Source organism: Zalophus californianus, chromosome 16 (genome assembly GCF_009762305.2).
Source record: "Zalophus californianus isolate mZalCal1 chromosome 16, mZalCal1.pri.v2, whole genome shotgun sequence".
Lineage (NCBI taxonomy): Eukaryota > Metazoa > Chordata > Mammalia > Carnivora > Otariidae > Zalophus > Zalophus californianus.
Genome location: NC_045610.1, coordinates 6072828 through 6094356, shown reverse-complemented (window position 1 = coordinate 6094356; position 21529 = coordinate 6072828). Strand labels below are relative to the sequence as shown.

Sequence of the window (21529 nt, the reverse complement as noted above, 5' to 3'; positions counted from 1 at the left end):
ATGCAATCCCCATCAAAATACCACCCACTTTTTTCAAAGAAATGGAACAAAGAATCCTAAAATTTGTATGGAACCAGAAGAGACCCCGAATAGCCAGAGGAATCTTGAAAAAGAAAAGCAAAGCTCGTGGCATCACAATTCCGGACTTCCAGCTCTATTACAAAGCTGTCATCAGCAAGACAGTATGGTACTGGCACAAAAACAGACACATAGATCAATGGAACAGAATCGAGAGCCCAGAAATGGCCCCTCAACTCTATGGTCAACTCATCTTTGACAAAGCAGGAAAGAATGTCCAATGGAAAAAAGGCAGTTTCTTCAACAAATGGTGTTGGGAAAATTGGACAGCCACATGCAGAAGAATGAAACTGGACCATTTCCTTACACCACACACAAAAATAGACCCCAAATGGTTGAAAGACCTAAACCTGAGACAGGAGTCCATCAACATCCTAAGGGAGAACACAGGCAGCATCCTCTTTGACCTCAGCAGCAGCAACTTCTTCCGAGAAACATCGCCAAAGGCAAGGGAAGCAAGGGCAAAAATGAACTATTGGGATTTCATCAATATAAAAAGCTTTTGCACAGCAAAAGAAACAGTCCACAAAACCAAAAGCAACCGACAGAATGGGAGAAAAAATATTTGCAAATGACATATCAGATAAAGGGCTAGTATATAAAATCTATAAAGAACTTATCAAACTCAACACCCAAAGAACAAATAATCCAATCAAGAAATGGGCAGAAGACATGAACAGACATTTTTCCAAAGAAGACATCCACATGGCCAACAGACACATGAAAAAGTCTCCACATCGCTCGGCATCCGGGAAATCCAAATCAAAACCTCCGTGAGATACTGCCTCACACCAGTCAGAATGGCTAAAATGAACAAGTCAGGAAACGACAGATGCTGGCGGGGATGTGGAGAAAGGGGAACTCTCCTACACTGTTGGTGGGAATGCAAGCTGGTGCAGCCACTCTGGAAAACAGTATGGAGGTTCCTCAAACAGTTGAAAATAGAGCTACCCTACGATATAGCAATTGCACTACTGGGTATTTACCACAAAGATACAAATGTAGGGATCCGAAGGGGTACGTGCATCCCGATGTTTATAGCAGCAATGTCCACAATAGCCAAACTGTGGAAAGAGCCAAGATGTCCATCGACAGATGAATGGATAAAGAAGAGGTGGTATATATACACAATGGAATATTATGCAGCCATCAAAAGGAATGAGATCTTGCCATTTGCAACGACGTGGATGGAAGTGGAGGGTGTTATGCTGAGTGAAATAAGTCAATCAGAGAAAGACATGTATCATATGACCTCACTGATATGAGGAATTCTTAATCTCAGGAAACAAACTGAGTGTTGCTGAGTGGTGGGGGGTGGGAGGGATGGGTAGCCTGGTGATGGGTATTAAAGAGGGCACGTTCTGTGTGGAGCACTGGGTGTTATACACAAACAATGAATCATGGAACACTACATCAAAAACTAATGATGTAATGTATGGTTATTAACATAACAATAAAAATTTAAAGCAAAAAAAAGCAGTAGAGATGAAAGAAAGCGTAAAATCAGGACATTGTAAGTAGGAAGACATATTGCGTGAGACAAAACATAGAACTAACTAGGACTTCTAAAAATAAGAATTCAGTTATTTAAATGAAAAAGCAGTGCACAGGTTAAATAATGGACTAGCATTGGAAAGAGAATATGCGAACCAGAAGACGGATCTGAGGAAACTGCAACAGAAGCAGCTCAGAGAGAAAAAAAAGATGAAAAATATATAAGACGTTGTGAGAGTTGGCAGACAGAATGAGAAGATTCAAAATACATCTAACAGAGGGAAGTAGAGAATAGAGAGAAGCAACAGTTGGAGCTATAATAGTTGAGAATTTTCCAAAATCGATGAAAGACCAGAGCTCATCATCATCAAAGAGAATTTACTATCCACAGGCCCTTGAAGAAATAATTATTTGCTTCGGTTAGAAAATGATTGAATCCAAAAGGAAGAAACAAGGTCTGAGAATTTCTTAAATATATGGTTAATCTAAATAACAAAGGCCATAAAAAATGGCCACCTTGGGAATAGTAGGTAGAACTAAAATATAAAACAGTAACAGAAGATGGAAAAGGATGATCAAAGTATTCTAAAGTCCTTATATTGTTTGGAAGAGGCTAGATATATCACTTTATATTAGACCTTGTTAAGTCAATATATATATTGTTAAGTCACATATAAAATGAAATATAATTTCACATATAAATGAAATAAGATTCATCAATAAAATAAAACAATTGTGCAAGATTGTTGAATCAAAATCTGTACCTCTGAAACAAATAATACATTATATGTAAAAAAAAAAGAAGAAGAAGAAGAAGAAGATAGCAGGAGGGGAAGAATGAAGGGGAGTAAGTCGGAGGGGGAGACGAACCATGAGAGACGATGGACTCTGAAAAACAAACTGAGGGTTCTGGCGGGGGGGTAAGGATGGGTTAGTCTGGTGATGGGTATTAAAGAGGGCACGTTCTGCATGGAGCACCGGGTGTTATACGCAAATAATGAATCGTGAATTGTGATTAACATAGCATAATAAAAAAAAACCAAAGTAAATAACTTCAAAATCAGCAAAGGATAGAGAGGAGAATAAAGAAAAAGGAAGGAGGAAAAACTAAGCGTGGTGGCTAGAAAACACAAATTAAGATGGTAGGAAGAAATTCACTCTATCAATAATGTTAATAAATGTAAATCAGTTAAATTCAGTAATTGAAGACATAGATTCTCAGAAGAGGCTGGACTGAACAAAAATCATACAATTATTCAGAATGGCGTTCTGAGATTCATATGTTTCAAGCTCACCTGGGTTCTTAATGCTGTCCATTAACTGTGTTTCCTGAGTCACCTTTCATTCCTATTTCAGCCATTGCAAACTTACTCTGCTCCCCAAGCTACCTACCTCACCACCACTCCTTTACTCCCAGCAGGTGAACATGACACGGCCCTCCCCGTTTATATAAAGACCAACAGGAAAGACTCTCCTTCATTTCTTCCTCTCCTGATTCCTTTAAGTCTCTCTCTCCCTAGCTCAGTTGCCTACATGGATCCATGGATCATGGATCTCATTTCTAGGCTCCTGTTTGTCCCCAGCCCCTATCACATTGGAGCTAGCTCTCCATCTTTCTATTTAATTTTTAAAAGATTTTATTTTTTTAAGAGAGAGACAGAGAGAGTGCACGAGCAGGGGGGAGGGGCAGGGCAGGCAGAGGGAGAAGCATACTCCCTGCTGAGCAGGGAGCCTGATGCAGGACTCCATCCCAGGACCCCGAGATCATAACCTGAGCCAAAGACAGATGCTTCCCTGACTGAGCCACCCAGGTGCCCCTCTCCATCTTTCTAAAGAGAAGCTCACCATCTGTGACCTGAATGGCATTTCCCCTTTCTTATGTACCCCACTGTACTAATCATTTCTTCTTCTTCCTGTAAATTCACCTTCTCTTCTTGCCTACTGCTCTTCCTTTATAATCCATGCATCCTCCCAACTCCTGGCCAGGATCTTAGTACACTCAGTCTCTCCCATCTCAGGGGATCCATGTCCTTCTTAAGTTACAATCCTTTCTCTCCCATTTCAAAGTTTGGCTTCTTTAAAGGGTTATTTATACTCACTTTCCCTTTCTCAGCTCCCATTTGCTCTCATTCTAATGTAGTCTGGCTTCTGCTTTCATGGAAATCATTCTCCCCAAGATCACTGATGACTCCTTTTTGCAAAGTTCAGTGGCCACATCTCAGCCATATCTTATTTGAGTCCTCAGCATCATTCAACACCACTGGCCTGCCTTCTTGAAATGTTTTCTCTCACAATCTCATATTTTCCCTGCTTTTCCTCCCATCTCTCTGCTCTATTCCACAGTTTACATCTTCTGAATTTCTCTTAATATGTATTAGTCTTCTTCCATGCTCTACTTCCAGTCTCATCATTGTGCACACATATCCCCAGTGACTTCATCCACTCCTGGTTTCAATGACCAACTACTTGTTGATGACTGTCAGCACTTTATCACCAGCCAAGATCAGATATCCAAAAACCCATGGGACAGACCTGTGTGAATGGCCCAGAGGCACTCCAAACTCAACACAACACAAACTAAAATAATAATTTCTTCTCATCCCTAAATCCATTTCTGCTCCCATCTTTTAGATATTGGCACCTTTACCTATCTAGGTGTTTATTCCTAGAACCTGAGACATTTCCTTGACTAAAACTTTTTTTAAGATTTTATTTATTTATTTGACAGAGGGAGAGAGAGAGCGAGCACGAGCAGGGGGAGCAGTAGAGGCAGAGAGAGAAGCAGGCTCCCCGCTGAGCAGGGAGCCTGATTCGGGACTCAATCATAGGACCCCGGGATCATGACCTGAGCCGAAGGCAGATGCTTAACCGACTGAGCCACCCAGGTGCCCCTAAAACTTTTATCCATATATAACCATATGTGAGTTGGGTTCTGTCCACCCCCCCATCTCTCTTGCCCAAGACAGTGGAACTTCTACATAATTATTGTACAAACTCTGCACCATCCTATCTAGAGATATGGAGGCCACAGAGAACCAGCAGTAAAACCTAGTGGTCACATATTGGCCACGGAGACGATGCGAGGCTGGAAATCCCTGCTCTTAGTGTCTCTCCCTCCAACCTCAATTGTCTGTTATCCCAGAGTGGGCATGAGCTGGTCTACCTGCCCCCATCATTACTTTTCATTTTTCCTACCCTGTCCCTACCTGGAACAGAGGCTTTGATATTTGGAGAAGTTCCAATAATCTGACAGAGTGTATTCCCTCAAAGGTGTGCTGTTACAGTACTGAGCAGTATCCTGCTCAGAACCAGGGTCTTGATTGCTCCTCTGATCCGGGAGCAGGGCTGGGAATGTTGTTGAGCCTGCATAGGACAACAGCCTGCCACAAAGGGTGAGAGGCTCAGACACCCTCAAGTCCTGTCTTCCAGTCCCCCACAGGGGAAATAAAAGCCTTCCAAACATTGTGGGATAAAGGAAGGAAGCTATATACTGCATCATCTCCCAGGATGACAACCGTTTTTAAGAGCTGAGCTTCCTGAGAATTCACTGAAATTCCCTCATGGCAATTGGACTTGTGAGATTTTTGCAGGCTGGTGGGTTTTCTCAGGGTGCAATCATGCCGAACCAGCCAATGCTCACAGCAGTGGGACTCCTTAGCTTCGGGGCAACCGCACACACTGGCTGAGGATGAAGTCTGAGCTACCATCCCCCGCATGGAAGACGAGGCTGGGCACAGACTTAATGCTCATCAGACTTCCATGGAGTTGAGTTGTCAAACGCACCTCCCAGAAGGTGGGAACTCCCTAACACGGGGTGTGAGCTGGTCGACTCAGGAATCCCGCCTCGCTGGACTTTCTAGAAGGAATTTGGAAACATGGAAAAGGTACTTGGGAATTCTGACTTTGTGTTTTTTTTTCCCAAAATCTCGGGACTCAGGGGCTGGGAGGAGGGCCTTGCCGCCCAACCTTGGCCGACAGGGCAGTTTTACCTTCTTCTCAACTTCGGCGGCTGTCTGCTTGGTGGTCTCCAGGTTCTCCACTAAGGCCGTGTCCCCCAGGAAGTTCCCAGATGCTGAGGACAGGCGAGATAGCAGGTTGTCTTCTAACGTCTTCAGGGTGATTTTGAACCCATTCTGCTGCTTCGTGAGATCTGACTGCAAACATCAAGTAAGGCAGAGTCAGATGGGGAAGCCCTGAGCATCCTGAATAAATAAATGCTACGGGGTCAAGTTTCTTCCTTCAGATGGATGAAGCGGGAGACAGGACAGCATGAGAACAGACAAGCAGATGAACTGAATCCCAAATGCACCATTTATTAGTCATGTGACTTTGGGCTAGTTTAGCTTCTTCTTCTTTTTTAAAATATTTTATTTATCTGACAGAAAGAAAGAGAACACAAGCAAGGGGAAAGGCAGAGGGATAGGGAGCAGCAGACTCCCCGTTGAGCAGGGAGTCCGATACAGGACTCGATCCCAGGACACAGGGATCATGACCTGAGCTGAAGGCAGACGCTTCACTGACTGAGCCACCCAGGCGCCCCACCTTCCTGGTTTAAGTTAGCCCCTTGGCTTTTTAATATCACGCTACTTTATTTTCTTGGAAAGTCTTGTCATTACCTCGAATGACATTATTTGTCTACGCTATTTATTTTCTGTGTTCCTCCACTAGACTATAAGCTCTGTGAGGGTGGGAACACGGTCCCCCAGTCCGTGGTATTTTGTTATAGCAGCCTAAGTTGACTAAGACACTCTCCTCACATGGTGGTTACTTCTGGACTCATGTGTGGGCCCAAGCACGTTCACTACCCTGGGCCAGGCTCTGCTCTTGGTGACAAGAGTGTCTGGTCTCCCAGCTGTCTTTGGCCTCTCTGTTCTTCATCTTGCTCCAGTCTCTGTTTCCCAACTGGACATTCAGGCAGCTAAATGGTGATGGCCAGCCCCCACCACCCCCCAAAGTCTAGCAAAGAACCATGCTGCTCAGCTCCAGGAAAAGCAGCCCCCACACCTCACCCAGAATGGGGAGCAGGGTCTCGTGGCCGGGCATTTTCATCCTCCCTTCCTTGGTGGATACCCCACGTACCTTCAGCTGCTCCAGGTCCGGCCTCTCCATGCTGACCACAGCGGCCAGCAGCTGGTCCTCCAGGCCGTCCCTGGTCACCGTGAAGTTGATCAGGGTGGCCTGAGCCTGCAGTTCGGGCTGGTAGTGAGGATTGGCTAGCTTGGTGTGAAGGATGAGCCGGAACCTGGGATTGTATTCACACTCTTTGTCTCCAATTTTAATGAATCTGGAACACGAAGGGTCATGTGAAGGTGGGTTGCTTTCCCATGAGAATCGGTTCAGGGACAGAATTCTAGATGTTTTTCTGTGAGATCGTGGCAAGCAATATTGCCACATTCGGATTCCTCCCAAGCATGTCTAGATTGAGCCCTGAGATCCTTGTTTGCCTTCATGTGGGGCATGGGAGTGGAGGGTGAGAGACTTTCTCCCGCGGCCGCCATGTTTGATTTGACGTGCATGGCTGTTGGGAGAGCCATTCCCACAGTAGTCCAAGTAGGTTGGTACATTATGAAACTTTCCCAGCAGATGGCAGTAAAGTGTTTGCAGAAAAGGACACCATCAGTTCGCACAAAGGTGCTTGATAGGCTTGCAAAAATAGGGCGTCCTTTTTTTCATGGCTGACGGAGAACTATGGGTGGCAATGGTTAATTCAGCAAATGAGCACATCCTAAGGACACGGAAAGGCAATTTATGGCCTGGGCAGTGGGTAAAGCAACCCTCCATGATAATGCTCTCTCTCCTATGTGCCTATTGTCCTTCATCCTCTCTCACCCTCTCCCTTCTGCCAGACACTTGCTAAGCCTTGATCACTTGCCAGCCCCCAAAGCAACAGGGGCTCATCAAAGGGCCAGAGCGCTGAGTTCTCAGAACCCAGGAGTCTAGCTTGGATAAAATGCTCACGCTTACAAGGCAGTCTGCATTTTGACCACTTCCTTTCTAGAATTCCTCCAAAAGAGTGCACTGTTCCCATGTAGGAGGAAGTCAAGGAGGACGTGACTGATGGGAGCAGTTATTGCAGGAAACTTTCTCTACGAGTCAAGGGCAGCTAAGTATTCCCTCTGCGGAAGTGAGAAAGGTGTGCGTGCTGCAGGAAGCCGGTGGCAGGAGTTGAGGAAAGGATGCTCAGGGAAGAGCAGATCTGCTCACGTTTCTGGGAGCCTGCTCCTCAGGAAGGATCAGCGACATGGCGGAGTCTTACCGTCCTTTCTTGATGACCTCTCTCCCAAGCAGGGGTCCCAGAACAGGATCAACGGACTCTTCTAGGTTTTCGATCAACACCATGTCTCCAGCCTCCAGGGCACGCTCTAGGGTTTGGAGATAGCTGGGGGGAGAGAGTTGGGCAGTATGAGCCTGTGGCAAGGTACAGATGCACAGGAAATGTAACAGGACAACTGGGGCCTCCATGGAAGACGTGGGGGTGCAGCTGCCCGGGCTGACCTCAGTGGGCCCATTTTTCTCTATTTAAAAGGATATTTATTTGATCTTGTACAGTTTCAGAAATAAGGAAACATGACAAAATACAAAAAAGGACACAAAAATGAATGGGACCCTTTCATTGGTCATTGGTATTTTGGTGTTGAATGTGTATGTTTGGATATATTTTCAAGTTGATTCCTTTTATTTTATTTTATTTATAATTTAATTTATATTTGCATTTATATTTACTATTGGATTCATACAGCACGTTTATTTTATAATTTAGTTCCTGTACATAAAATGTATTGGAAACATTTCCCCACGTCATTAAATATTCTCCTGTAACAATTTTCTTTTTTTTAAAAGAATACATTTTAATTTTATCATGTTATGTTAGTCACCATACGGTACATCATTAGTTTTTTTTTTTTTTTAAAGATTTTATTTATTCACTTGAGACACGGAGACACAGAGAGAGAGAGAGCATGAGCAGGGAGAGAGGCAGAGGGAGAGGGAGAAGCAGGCTCCCCGCTGAGCCAGGAGCCCGATGTGGGACTCGATCCCAGAACCCTAGGATCCTGGCCTGAGCCAAAGGCAGATGCTTAACCATCTGAGCCACCCAGGTGCCCCACATCATTCGTTTTTGATATAGTGTTCCATGATTCATTGTTTGTGTATAACACCCAGTGCTCCATTCAATACGTGCCCTCCTTAACACCATCACCAGGCTCACCCATCCCCCCACCCCTCTCTCCTCCGAAACCCTCAGTTTGTTTCCCATAGTCCACAGTCTCTCATGGTTCATTTCCCCTGAGCCAAATGACCTGAGCCAAAACCAAGAGTCAGAGGCTCAACCAACTGAGCCACCCGGCCGCCCCTAGAAAGGAATGTTTTAATCAAAGTGTGGGAAGAGGCTAGGATGAGATTATCTGGTCCATGACACAGATAAACATATACCCTGGTATACCTTGGGATTCATTTCTCCTCTTACCCTCTCTAGAAGAAGGGATCCATTCTGGTAGTTTATATTTGCTTTGTTTAACTGTTTTTGTAACATTGCGTGTTTGATTTAAACAATGCTGGCTGATCTGGACCTCTGGGCAGCCACGTTTGGGACAGACGACCAGAGCAGTAAGCCTCACCTTGGCGGCTGAGTGTTGGAGAGGATAAACCTTGGATTTCTAGCTGAGGACCACCTGCTTCAAACACTGCCTCCATCAGTTTTAAAAAATATTTAATACATTAATTTACAATTGCAGTGAAATGTACATAACATACAACCTGCCATCATCGCTGCTTCTAACTGTACAGCTCAGGGGCACCAAGCACATTCACACTGTTGTCACCACCATCCGTCTCCAGAAGTTTTCCATCTTGCAAAACTGCAACTCTGTACCCCTTAACTAATGACTCTCCATACCCATCCTCTCAGGCCCCTGGGAACAACATTCTGCTTTCTGTCTCTGTGGATTTGACAACTCTAGGAACCTCATGTAAGTAGAACCATATAGTATTTGTCCTTTTGTGACTGGCTTATTTCATTCAGCACAATGTCCTCAGGTTTCATCGATGTTATAGCGTGTGTCAGAATTTCACTCTTGTTTGAGGCTGAATAATATTTTATCATATGGATATATAACACATTTTGTTCATCCATTCATCTGTTGATGGATACTTGGGTTGCTTCCACATTTTGAATATTGTGCATAATGCTGCTATGAACATAGCTTTTAAAATGGTATACTCTTGGGGCACTTGGGTGGCTCAGTTGGTTGAGCATCTGATTCTTGGTTTCCACTCAGGTCATGATCTCAGGGTCGTGGGATCAAGCCCCACGTTGGGCTCCCTGCTCAGTGAGGAATCAACTTGTCCCTCTGCTCCTACCCCCGCTCATGCTCTCTCTCTCGCTCTCAAAATAAATAGATAAAATATTTAAAAAATTAATATGGTATACTCTTGCAGACATTAATTTGCTTCTGTGAACCTCAATCTCCCCAGGTGTGAAATGGCACCAGTAACGCTAACCTTATCAGCTGTGTGGATTAAGGAAAGCATTTGAGATAAGGTCCCTAACACGAAGATTGGCACATACCCAACTGCCTCACAAATGATCTCTGTTCCTACCTTTACCCCCACGGCCCTGTCCTATCCCGCTCATGTATCCTGATGGCACAGAACAAGAACTGAGAACTGAAAATACCAAGCTAGGTTCTAACACAGTTAATGAAGCCATGAGGTGGGAGGTGTGGAGGCCTGGGGCGGGTGCTGGATAGACATTCTCCGCATCATCCATGTCCCTTTGGGTGGTAAGTCCCCCGTCGGGTACGTGTGAGGCAGCATGGCAGGTACCAGGGCTCTCGAAGGTTCACAACTGACTTGGGTGCTGTGCCTCCAGCTGCAATGTCCCATCGTTCCCCAGGAGAGACAATGTTTAGGTTTGTGCTCTGGGGCTCTGGGCCGGAAGTGGGAACACTGGGCGGAGAAGTGGGCTCGAGGATGGGCTGCGACAGGCACAGTTTGGCTGAATGTGAGGGAGACTTTGTGAAACCCAGATTTGTGCCTGACCAGGGAGGACGTGTCCAAGGAGAGAAGGGAAGGGAATGCTGGACGGTGGAGACAGGACTCCTGATGGGTCGGGAGGCTCACGCACACTCACGCATGCACGCGCGCGCACACACACACACAGTGTGTGCACACACACTCACGCACACACACGATTTCTCATGACAAAGAAAAGCAGAGACTTGGTACCCACGCATCTTTCATTGGGAGGTTTCCCAAAATGGGAAGAGAAACAGGAGAAGCCTTGTGGAGGAAGCAGCGGAGGGTAGACACAACGCACTGGGGCCTAAGATCCCCTCGAGACACTTTTTTGTGCCCTCTGCACACACGACAAAAAGGGAGAAGCGATGTGCTCAGCCACCTACCCCTTCTGGCCGATCTGGGTGACCTGGAGGTTCTCGCCGTATTTGTTCTTGATCCACTTGATGCCTTGCAGCTGCGGGTCAACCATGAGGGGCCAGCGCTCACAGCTGAGGAGGATGGTGGCATTCTCCGTGGACATGCGGTCCGCGGGGAGGCCCTGGTCCTGCCAGGCGGCCACATCGGCATCATCCGTCAGCATCCTTAGGGGATCCAGGGTGGGGGTGACGGGGATGGGGACCTGATGAGGCAGAAACAGGACACCCGTTCAGAGCAGAAGCTGGGGGAACAGGGGAGCGCCCAGGAGCTCCCGAAGTCGGCACAGCTCCTTCAAAAGCACGATCAAAATCCCCCCAGAAGCGTGCTTTCTGGTTTCGTGATTATTTCTGGAAGCAGGTTTTCTTCAAGTCCCGAGAGCCTTTTTTTCTCTTGATAGAGGAACAGCAGCAGAGATCCGGCCTCTGTGACCCTTCGTTCTTGGGTATACTCGCCTAAATTGAATTTCTAGCATAGATTATGTGTGTATTATCAACAGTCTCCTCCCTGCCCTTACTCGTGTTAATAGGGCCCCTTTCCCCCTGCGTTCTGATTCTCGTGTATGCTCTCCGGAGCAGATCCCAGGCCTGGCTGGGCTTACCCCCACCTGTGCCAGCCCACATCACCCTTTCCGTCACGCACGGCACTCATCACCTGCTGACAGAGGCCCAGCTTGCAAAGAACCGGAGATGCTCCCCTTTCTCCCAGTCCAGAACACCCCCCACTTCTGGGGTCGCCCGCATGACCTCCCGCTGCAGACTCGCTTGCTGGTGCATGCTGGGAAGCCCGCCAGTGCACCTCCGGGCCCGAGGATGCCTCCCTGGGACCTGGTTCCCTCTGTGGCCCCCGTGTGTGCCCCAGATCCCTCCTTTTCTTTTCTGTTGACCTCTCTCAGCTCATTCAATTCTTCTACAGCTACTATTTTCCACTGGGGACACGCATACTTTTTTAACTGGGGTAAAATCCATGTCACTTAAATGAACCATTTTAGAGTGCATGATTCAATGGCATTTGGTCCTTCACAATGCTGTGCGACCATCAGCTCTATCTGGTTCCAATACAGTGTCCTCAGCCCTAAAGGAACCCCATACCCTTTGGCAGGCCCTCCTCATTCCCCTCTACCCCAGCTCCCAGCAACCACTAGTCTACTTTCTATTTACCTCTTCTGAATAGTTCACATAAATGGAGTCATACAACAGGTAACTTTCTGCTTCTGGCTGCTTTCTCTTAGTAAAATGTTTTCGAGGTTCACACACACACACATGACCCTTTAACCTCTCCGTCCCTCTCTCCTCTGTGGTTTGTCTTCCCTGTTACCTCAGGAAAGCGTGTCCAGTCTAGCCCCTTTCCCTTAATCTCACTCACTAGGGTATCGGATGGCCAGCACTCTACCATCAAACAAACCTTGAAAACAAGATCTGCCTCTGGAGGTTCTTATCCTGGGATCAGGAATGTATTTCAGGTCCATTTTATGCACTAAAAACATTCCTGTGAGAAGAAATCCGTAGGTCTCACTGGAGCGCCAAAGGGGTCACGGCCTAAAATTGCTTAGGAACCCCCCAAAAGCCAGAAAAATCCCCACTGAGCTGCCCTTGAGCTCCTCACTCTTGTGCACCAGTTAATTGTCCTTTTAACAATTTCCTTTCCCATGGTGTCCAAGATAAATAAATAGCAGCTTTATTTTTGTTTCTTTCCTAGTGCCGTAAGGGCATGTATGTACGTATGTATTTCCATAATAGTTTTTATATCGCTATTTAACAAATCATCAAGTGAGTAAGGTTTTGGGAGCTGATCTATGGAACCAACCGTCACCAGACAATAAGAGTTTTATGTTCTGAGGATCTGCCTATGGACACATTCTGGAATACAACTCTTCTGTACGTAGTGAACTTTTGGGCTGACTCACTGCAGCCACTTTCTGTGAACCTAACCTCCTCTACGGGACGGTGACCTTCTTGTGGGCGTGTGGGTCTTTGAACGGCTTTTGTCCTCCTGTCTGGTGGAGAGGGAGGACATGCGGAACCCTCAGTGAACATCTGTGGATCGAGGATGACGAGTGATGACAAAGTGGACAAGGTTAGGAATTATTCTGACTATAGGCTCCAGCCCTGAGCCCCTTTCAGCCAGGGACCAGCATTGCCCCCCGCAATCATCTCAGTAGAAATGGAGGGGTGGGGAGCAAAATCCACCCACTTATACTAGGAGGACAAGCTGAGGACACATGACTGAAGCAGGCAGAGCTGTTTGCTTAAGGGTGTCCGGGTTCCCATGACCAGGATCTTGGCCCTCCCATGGCTCTGAAGTTTGGCTCAAGAGCAGGGAGACTGGAGGGAACACACAGGGTGCTTCGGATGCCTCTTGAGTTTTATAGTTTCGAGGCAGCCTGCTGGGCAGTGGATCAGAGTGTCTCTGGAGAGCCCAACGGAGAGGCGAGATCTTGTCCTCAGGTGGCCCAGAGGGCAGTGGAAGGGAACGTGGGTGAGCGGAAGGAAGGACATGGGTGCCCATGTCACATGCAGGTGAATGCTCAGAGGGGCGTGGCGGGAGGAAGTCGGCAAGAAGGAACAGGAAGATCTGGAAGGTCAGTGTCCCGTGAGCTCACTGGTAGCCCCAGGCTGGTGAGGTCAGGAGAAATTCAGGCTGTACCTACTTCCAGCCGGCTCAGGTAGGGTCTCCAGGTCCCGTCCAGGAGGCTCTGCCGGTATCTCTTCGTAAAGAAGCCGAGGTAGGACACAAAAGCTGTGGTGAGTAAAATGTCTCCGCATAACTTGCTCTCCTGGTGTCGGAAGTTCTGCACGGCTTCTGCCCACCTCACGTTCTCAGAGGCAAGTCCTCCCACCTACGAGTTCAGGGACCAGACAGGAGAGAAGGCTCATCATCCCACAGGCTCTACATAGTGCCATGGACTCAGTCACAGAGAATGCACAGTGCACGTCTGATACCAGAAGACTCGGGACATCACCTGTGTGGCCCTTTGGATCACTGGGGACTTGTACTGGCCACGGCACACACTCAGTAAACACACCTATTCTGTGCTGTGCATCATGTGGGCTGCAGGTGGATTACAGGCTTTGAGCGCAGGCTTCCGGGCTCTGCCCTTTATAAGGCATGAAGACAAATACCACCCACCTCCAAGAGCTGGGGAGAAAATTAAATGTGATCATGTACGTTCATCACCTAGCGCAGTGCCTGGGCTGCAGGACCTATTATGTGTTCTCCCCCTTCTCCTCGCCAAGTGCTGGGAATCGGAAAATAAATAAAATCACTTCCAGGCGCTATAAATAATTCACAGTGGGTGGGCAGATAGACACGGTAATTAAGACAGAGTTAGAGGTACCAGAACATGGGTGTGCACAAAGTATCAAGATGGTGGAACACGTCCTGACTGTGCCTGCCCCACTTTGGTATGGCACACCTCTCCGTGGGGACCCCTCTCCGGGGAGGAGAGGCCTCCTTTCTATGGATATGGCAGAGCTGAGTCTGTGTTATGACTGACCCCTCGTCCTTCCTCGAAAGATGGCATCGTAGAATGTCACAGCTGAATGGGCCAACCCAATCATCCCCATGCCTGTTTATAGATGACACAGATAAAGACCAGAATGTTGAAGTATCGGGCCAGGACCTCTAGGTGGGTAGAGACGGGGTTGGATTCAGAGCCTGTACACCCTGCCTGCCTTCCAAGGGGACCGATTCAGAAAATGCTTCACCCAGGCAAAGAAGGCTCTGCTAAGTTCTGCAAACGAAACAGAAAACGGGATGGAAGACAGGCCAGCTAAGAGGTCTGGAATGCTTCTTGCCTCTTTGCGGAAGAGCTACCTCTAAACTGAATTGTTCAGTTCAAATGATCATCTCAACGCAATGCAAGAGCAGGTCCAACAAACAAGTACACAGACACACTCCTGTGGAAGAGCCTTTCCTCACTAAAGCACAGCTCAGTTCCATCATGTTGTGACTCGTTTCTCCTTCAACGAGAAAAAGCTGTCTTCATTTTAGAAACACATTGTGGCTGGAATAAAAGTAAAAAGGTATTGACTCCACCTCCCATCATTGGAGACCAAAGTGCTGTAAAGGCTCTCTGTGGAAGAGAAAACATGCCCAGCGGACACTGCTTTGCAGGATCTTAGCTGATTTAGGACAAGAAATATAAGCCATGGGGGATTTCAAAAAGGCTATGAATTCTTTGACACTCCCTTCAACAAGAACTGGCACCTGGGGTGCCGGGATGGTTCATTCAGTTAAGCATCCCACTCGTGGTTTTGGCTCGGGTCATGATCTCAGAGTTGTGGGATCAAGCCCTTAGTCAGGCTCCCTCCCCCCCGCCACCTCTCTTCCTGTGCTCTCGTTCTCTTTCTAAAATAATTAAATAAAATCAAAAAAGAGTTGCTGCCTATGCTCCTCCTCCCTGAACCTGAGACTGCTTTGGCCAATAGAACGTGGTGGAAGGGATACTGTGTTTGGCTTTTGGTCCCAGGCCTTAAGAGACTGGAAACTTCTACTTCCTCTAAGAACCCTTGTGCTTGGAGCCCTGAGTCCCCGTGTAAAACGTCTAAGTACAGAGGCCTGAGACTACATGGGGGAAGCTCTGCCCTTCTAGTGGTTCCTGCCGAGGTGCGTGGGACAAATCAGCCGGCCACTCAGTGGCCCAGGTAGCTACCACCCAGAGCCGAGAACCTGCCAGTTGCAACCTGCCCAAATTCCTGACCCACAAACTTGTAAGAGACAACGAAATGGTGGTTGTGTTATATCACTAAGTTTCGGGGTAGTTTGTTAGCAGACACCCATGAGACACACAGCCTGCTGTGACCCTCAGATTTCCTCTCTTAGGGAAGCCAGAGCCTGCGTGTGTATGTGTATGTTTGTGTGCACACGTGTGAGTGTACCCATGCGCATGGGCAAGGTTATGCTCACAGACGCTCAGGGTCAAGAGGTGTCATTCTTCTCTGCTTCTGTCTCAGTCCCTAATCCTGGTCATGCCTTTATCATCAAACATTCCACAGTTAAGAGCTGCAGAGCTTGCCTGTTGAGTGGCTAGCTTTGTCTTGTAAGGCTTCCTCTGGTCGAGGCGCATATATGCACGTAAGCATGTCACGTCTCACCCCGCTGTCTGATAGATCAAGGGCTCCCATCCTCCCAAACGTCTCTGTAGGGAAACTCTCTTGACCAGACCAGGGTGTGCATTCACACTTCTCAGGACTCAGGCCCTGCAACCCAGCACATTTTAATATCTGCTCCCCCTACCCCGCCCCCCCCCAATCCTAGTACATTTTAATATTTCCCCCCAAGTCAAAGCAGAGCTAAGCTGTGCTCATCTATTTTGTACCTCGGCAGCACTTGACGAGCTCAGCTAATATAATTATGGCTCAGGCTGCTGAGGCTCACACTCACCAGGCGATTTGCAAGGGAGATGGTGCCTGCAGTCACTTCAGCTTCTTGCTGACATTTGAGTTTATCTGCCGTTGCTTTCTCAAACTTGGCTGTGAGTTTGGCCAGGTTTTCATTAAGGTGCTGTTTAGGAAGGAACACAAGGTCTATCATTAATTCCAGCCTAAGTCATCACCTCCAGTGGGGCCGAGATAGAGTCATGTGTAGGTGGTTTTTAAGGAAGGCCCTCCCAGGGCAGGAGAGCTGTAAGGGACTGGAGAAGGCAGGGCAGAGAAGGAAAGGTAGGCAAATTAGGGGTGATCTCAGGTGGAGTCCTGGGGGAAGCCTAGGTCAGTCCTGACCCAAGTGAGAGAGCTTTTTCCTACCTTGGTCCTTGGTGTGGGGCTAAGAGGGGTGATGGACATGGGGGCGGGGTGGGGAGCATAAATTCTGTCTCTCCTTGTAGTGGAAAAAAAAGGGTTGTAGGAGCCTGCCAAAAAAATATACCAGTGTGCTATTAAAAGCAAAAGTGCACCAAAGCCTGGGGTGGCCTGAAAATGGTCATTAGGATGCCAGGGGTCCTGGGAGAGTCCTCCCACTGGAAGTCTAGGGTTTGGGATTGGGCCGTGTGCAGCCTAAGTCCTCTCCTTGCTTTCAGGTCCTAGGAGGACAGGTAACTTTTGCTTAACCTCACCTATTCTGTCCAATTATCCTGAAGTAGAGGAGAATTTTGTAAGAAGACACGGTTTCAATGTTTTCTAAATTCATCAAGAGTTTAGAATTGAAGCACGTAGCTTGTGTTGCCCTCAGAATACGTATTTACATACACGAAGACATAGGGACACATGGTAGATACCTCTAAATATGTCTCATGTCTACGCAGTAACTGGGATTTGGGCTGCTTTGCTGGCCATTACCATGTCCCAAGAGAAACAAATCAAGGGCCAAGTTTATACAGCCAAGCAGTTTGAAAAGCAGGTGGTGAGCCATCGATTGACGATGGCAGACTGGCCACACTCATTTACTTCCTCTTCTTCCCAAGACTTCTCTAAAATAATTTTGAAAACATCATAAATCCTTAACCCTAATCAACTGTTGAGGGTCACTGGAGAGTGAGGGTTTCCAATCGATTTATGTTAGACTGGGCTCACAGAGGAGTGGAAACTGCCAGAGGAAGGCACAGGAAGCTGCAACACAGTGCGGGCCTCAATTCACCAAAGGGGGCATGCAATGGGGATTTGGAAATGTCAGGTGGGATGGAGGGGGTGCTGGAAGTAAGAGGGTTCACTGGAAGCTGACTGATCCTCTATGCCCATCTCCACCCCCAATCCCAGTGTCCAATGTCACCAGGCATTCATGTCGCCAGCAGGAGATTCAATAGTGGCAGAGGGAAGACATCACATTCTGGCATCGAGGATGCATCCGACATTATTCAACTGATCCTGAAAACAAATTCTGCCTCTCAGTCAGCTCTGCCCTTGCTTGCAGAGCTATAACCAGCTTTTGAGCACTACTCTTTTAAACATGAAAGGACAAGAAGCCATTTAATGAAGGCTAGATTAAGGTAAACAAGAGGGGGGAAAAAAAACCACCTGAGAAAAGAGATAACTTTCATCACAAGGGCACAGTAAAGCATAAAACCCTTTATGAATAGTTTCCTGGGAAAATTCAAGATGTTTCATCCATAAAACAAGAAGAGAATGCTAGCAAAAGGAACAGAGGAAAAAAAAAAAACTGTTGCAGACGTTATTTTCTTGTTAATGTAAAAAAAATCATAAATTAAAGGGAAGGGTTAAAAGACGAATTTGAGGAAATCTAGAAAGTATAAGAAAACATAAAGTGACTCTGAGGAAACAAAGGACTCAACAGAAGGTCCAACAGCCAACAAACATGCATTCTAGAAAATAAGATCAAAAAGTAAACAGAAGGGAGATTACCAAAGAAATAATACAAAATAATTTTCCAGAGTCAAAGAAAAGAAGTCTCCACATGCTGAGTACAATGAATCTAAAAAATGGCAGCTAAGCACATCAATGCAAAGTTTCAGAAACCAAGAATAAAGAGAAAGGGGTGCCTAGGTAGCTTGACTGGTTAAGCGTATGACTCTTGATATTGGTTCAGGTCATGATTTCATGGTCATAAGATCGAACTCCACATGGGCTTGGCACTGGGCATGGAGCCTGGGATTCTCTTTCTCTCTTTCCCTCTGCCCCTTCCTCCACTCGTGCTCTCTCAAGAAAAAAAAGAATAAAGAAAAAAAATGTAAAGACTTTCAGAAAGGTGGAAACAGTGCATTGACAAAGGAATGGGACCCTGACTGCTCATCCGACTTCTCACTAGAGAAAAGGGTAAGGCATTCAGTGTTCTAAGGGGGATAAAAAAAACTAGCCTCAGAATCCAGTACTCAGCATAACTGCCTGATCAGTTTAAAAATCAAATAAAGATATTTCCAGACTAGAACCATTCAGAAAATTTACCTCTTACTTAACATTTCTGAGAAAGTTACTTAAGAGTGAGCACCAGCAAGCAAGAGAAAAAAATCAAGGAAAGAGAAGTCAAGAGCTCCAGAAGTCACTGGAACCAACCCAAGAAAGTAGTGAACATGTTTCCTCTCCAACACTGATTGGAACTCGGAGTCTGGGACAAGAGTGAAAGGTCTTTTTTTTTTTTTCTTTTTAAAGATTTATTTATTTGACAGAGAGAGACACAGCGAGAGAGGGAACACAAACAAGGGGGAGCGGGAGAGGGAGACGAGACTCCCCGCGGAGCAGGGAGCCCGATGCAGGGCTCGATCTCAGGACCCCGGGATCATGATGTGAGCCGAAGGCAGATGCTTAACGACTGAGCCACGCAGGTGCCCCAAGAGTGAAAGGTCTTGAGGGCAAAAATGGAAGTGGTAGGATACTGGATTGCATGGAGAGTTGAAGGGAAATTGAGGCTATGCAAAAGGAATGAATGGCAGAGAAAGAAAACACAAAGGCAACTGGAAACTCCAGGGGGAGGGGGAAAATTGTATAAAAAAAAAGGAAATGAATTAAACAGAATTGTTTTAAACAAGAAGCAGACTCAGACCTATAAATACAGAGAATAAACTGATGGTGGCCAGAGGGGAGGAGGAAGTGAGGGTGGGCAAAAGTGGGTGAAGGGGAGTGGGAGGTCCAGGCTTCCAGTTACAGAATGACTGAATCATGGGGATGAGAGGCACAGCATAGGGAACATGCAGTCAATGATGTTGTAATAGCGCTATGTGGTGACAGGTGGTGGCTACACTTGTGGTGAGCAGAGCAGAACATAGAAACTTGTCCCATCACTATGCTGTACCTCTGAAACTCATACAACATTGTGTGTCAACTATCCTCGAATAAAAAGAACTATTTTCTTAATCTCCTTTTTGGATTGTTTAATGCTTACAGATAGAAATAGTGATTTTTGCCTGTTTATTGTATATCCTTCACATTTTCAGAATTTATTAGCCCAAATAGCATTTTGTGGATTGTTACTAATAAATAATAATTTCTATAAAAAAGGGAAACATAATTCTAATGGACCAGTTAGATCTGCTATGAACAATATAGGAAGGTTCATAGAAGGCAAAGGGAATTTACTGATTTTTCAGCTTTCCCGGTCAGTCAGTGAACAGAACATGGGACACTTAATTTTGGTTGCAGAACAGAACGGAGATATTTTGCGTCTCGGTGACTCAAAAGCAAAAGTAACAGTCAGTAATGGTAAGAGAAGGTGGGAGGCGGGAGGTCGGGGGAAGAGCTGAAGGAACGGGTAACAATTTTATCTTGAAAACAGACGGTTCCAAGGAAGCTGCCTCTATATGCCAGGACAAGAAATACAGGTTACGTCAACTAAAACTAGTTGTCATGACGGTATCAAGAAGACACACGGATAAACATCTTAGCGCCTCATCTGGCAGAGTGCCAACCTGCCTGCCTAAGGTATACCAAGAAACAGGGATGCCTGCACAGTATAGAGACAGGAGCTAGACATTCAGATGAGCCGGGGCCAGGAAGACGATGGAAGCTGGTCAGGGGAGGCTGGCATTGAAAAACACAGGCATTGGTGGGAACCTGGGACAGACCTGGGTTGGATGGGAAGGTGCTACCCAACTCTAGGATTGGTTCACGATATTCAGGAATCTGAAGATTTTAGGACCAGCCAGAAATCAGATTTTTACGAAAATCTCCTGTTGATTTAAATACTGGTGGTTAACGAAATCATTGACAAAGACGGAGTGAGTGTGGGCCAAAGGAAACGCGCAGAAGCTACTAGTATGAAGGCCCTGAGTAGCCTGACCAGTCCTTTGAGACAGACGCAAGCACGCAAAGGGCGGAAGACTGTGGTTTCTCATTAGATGGCTTTCTCTGATATTTTACTTACGTGTCAGTATGAGCTCTGTGAAAATGCCTTACTTGTTTTTATTACCATTCTTTTTATAAATTGTTACATTAATATATGCTCATTGCAGAAAAAAGGAAAATATCTAATACGTAAAACCCATCCAAAATATAACACCTAGATAAAAGTGCCACTCTCCATGTTTTTATGTATTTGATAATCTGTCTGGATATACGCTTCCTAAAAAAAGAAACTTTATCTTGGATATAATATTCTTTACTTGGAATTATCCTAAAATCCTAAAAATAAGGCTTGGGGACCGGAGGAGGCTGGCAATGTCTTCAGGGTCACGGAGGGAAAAATTTCCTTGCCCGGGGTAGGCCTCACGTTAGGGGTGGGTATCAGGCTTCTGTCGTTAGTGGGGGGAGTGTCCAAACTCTTGGGATGCTGATAGGCATGTGGATGAGGAAAGGATGGAGAGGAAGTTGTTAAAAGCAAGAATACATTTAAAAAAAATATTTTGGCAGAAAAGAAGTGTCTTCCTAAGGTAGCCAAGTCTTTGAAAGATATGCTTATTGCTTTCACAGGTTGAGTGGGCCCATCATGTGAATGTTGGCTAGTGAATAGGTATAAACATTTTGAAAACATTCCCTTTGCACCAAATGTTCCTTTAGTTAAAATAACTTGAGTAAAAAAAGAAAAATCTTTGAAAATGCAGTTCTTAAAACATTTTTCTGGGAGAGACTGTAGAATACAAAAATTATCAGGAGGATTTTGCCCTTCAAAATCAGCCATGAGGGTGTTCAGGGGTTCTGCC

General features: G+C 46.2%; 1 protein-coding gene across 3 annotated transcripts in view; it reads right to left on the bottom strand.

The window, feature by feature from the left end:
- Window positions 1-21529, bottom strand: part of LOC113907915 (dynein heavy chain 9, axonemal) — a 231140-nt gene that overhangs the window by 92992 nt on the left and 116619 nt on the right. The window contains exons 21-26 of one of the 3 annotated variants that reach the window (XM_035724711.1): window positions 16390-16509; window positions 13655-13843; window positions 10974-11209; window positions 7829-7951; window positions 6652-6856; window positions 5562-5726 (exon numbers count right to left, since the gene is read on the bottom strand). In XM_035724711.1, the coding sequence (XP_035580604.1) occupies window positions 5562-5726; window positions 6652-6856; window positions 7829-7951; window positions 10974-11209; window positions 13655-13843; window positions 16390-16509 (1038 nt within the window). Of the gene's footprint in view, window positions 1-5561; window positions 5727-6651; window positions 6857-7828; window positions 7952-10973; window positions 11210-13650; window positions 13844-16389; window positions 16510-21529 lie in introns of those variants that run through there. The other 2 variants (XM_027567675.2, XM_035724712.1) reach the window with 2 other exon arrangements.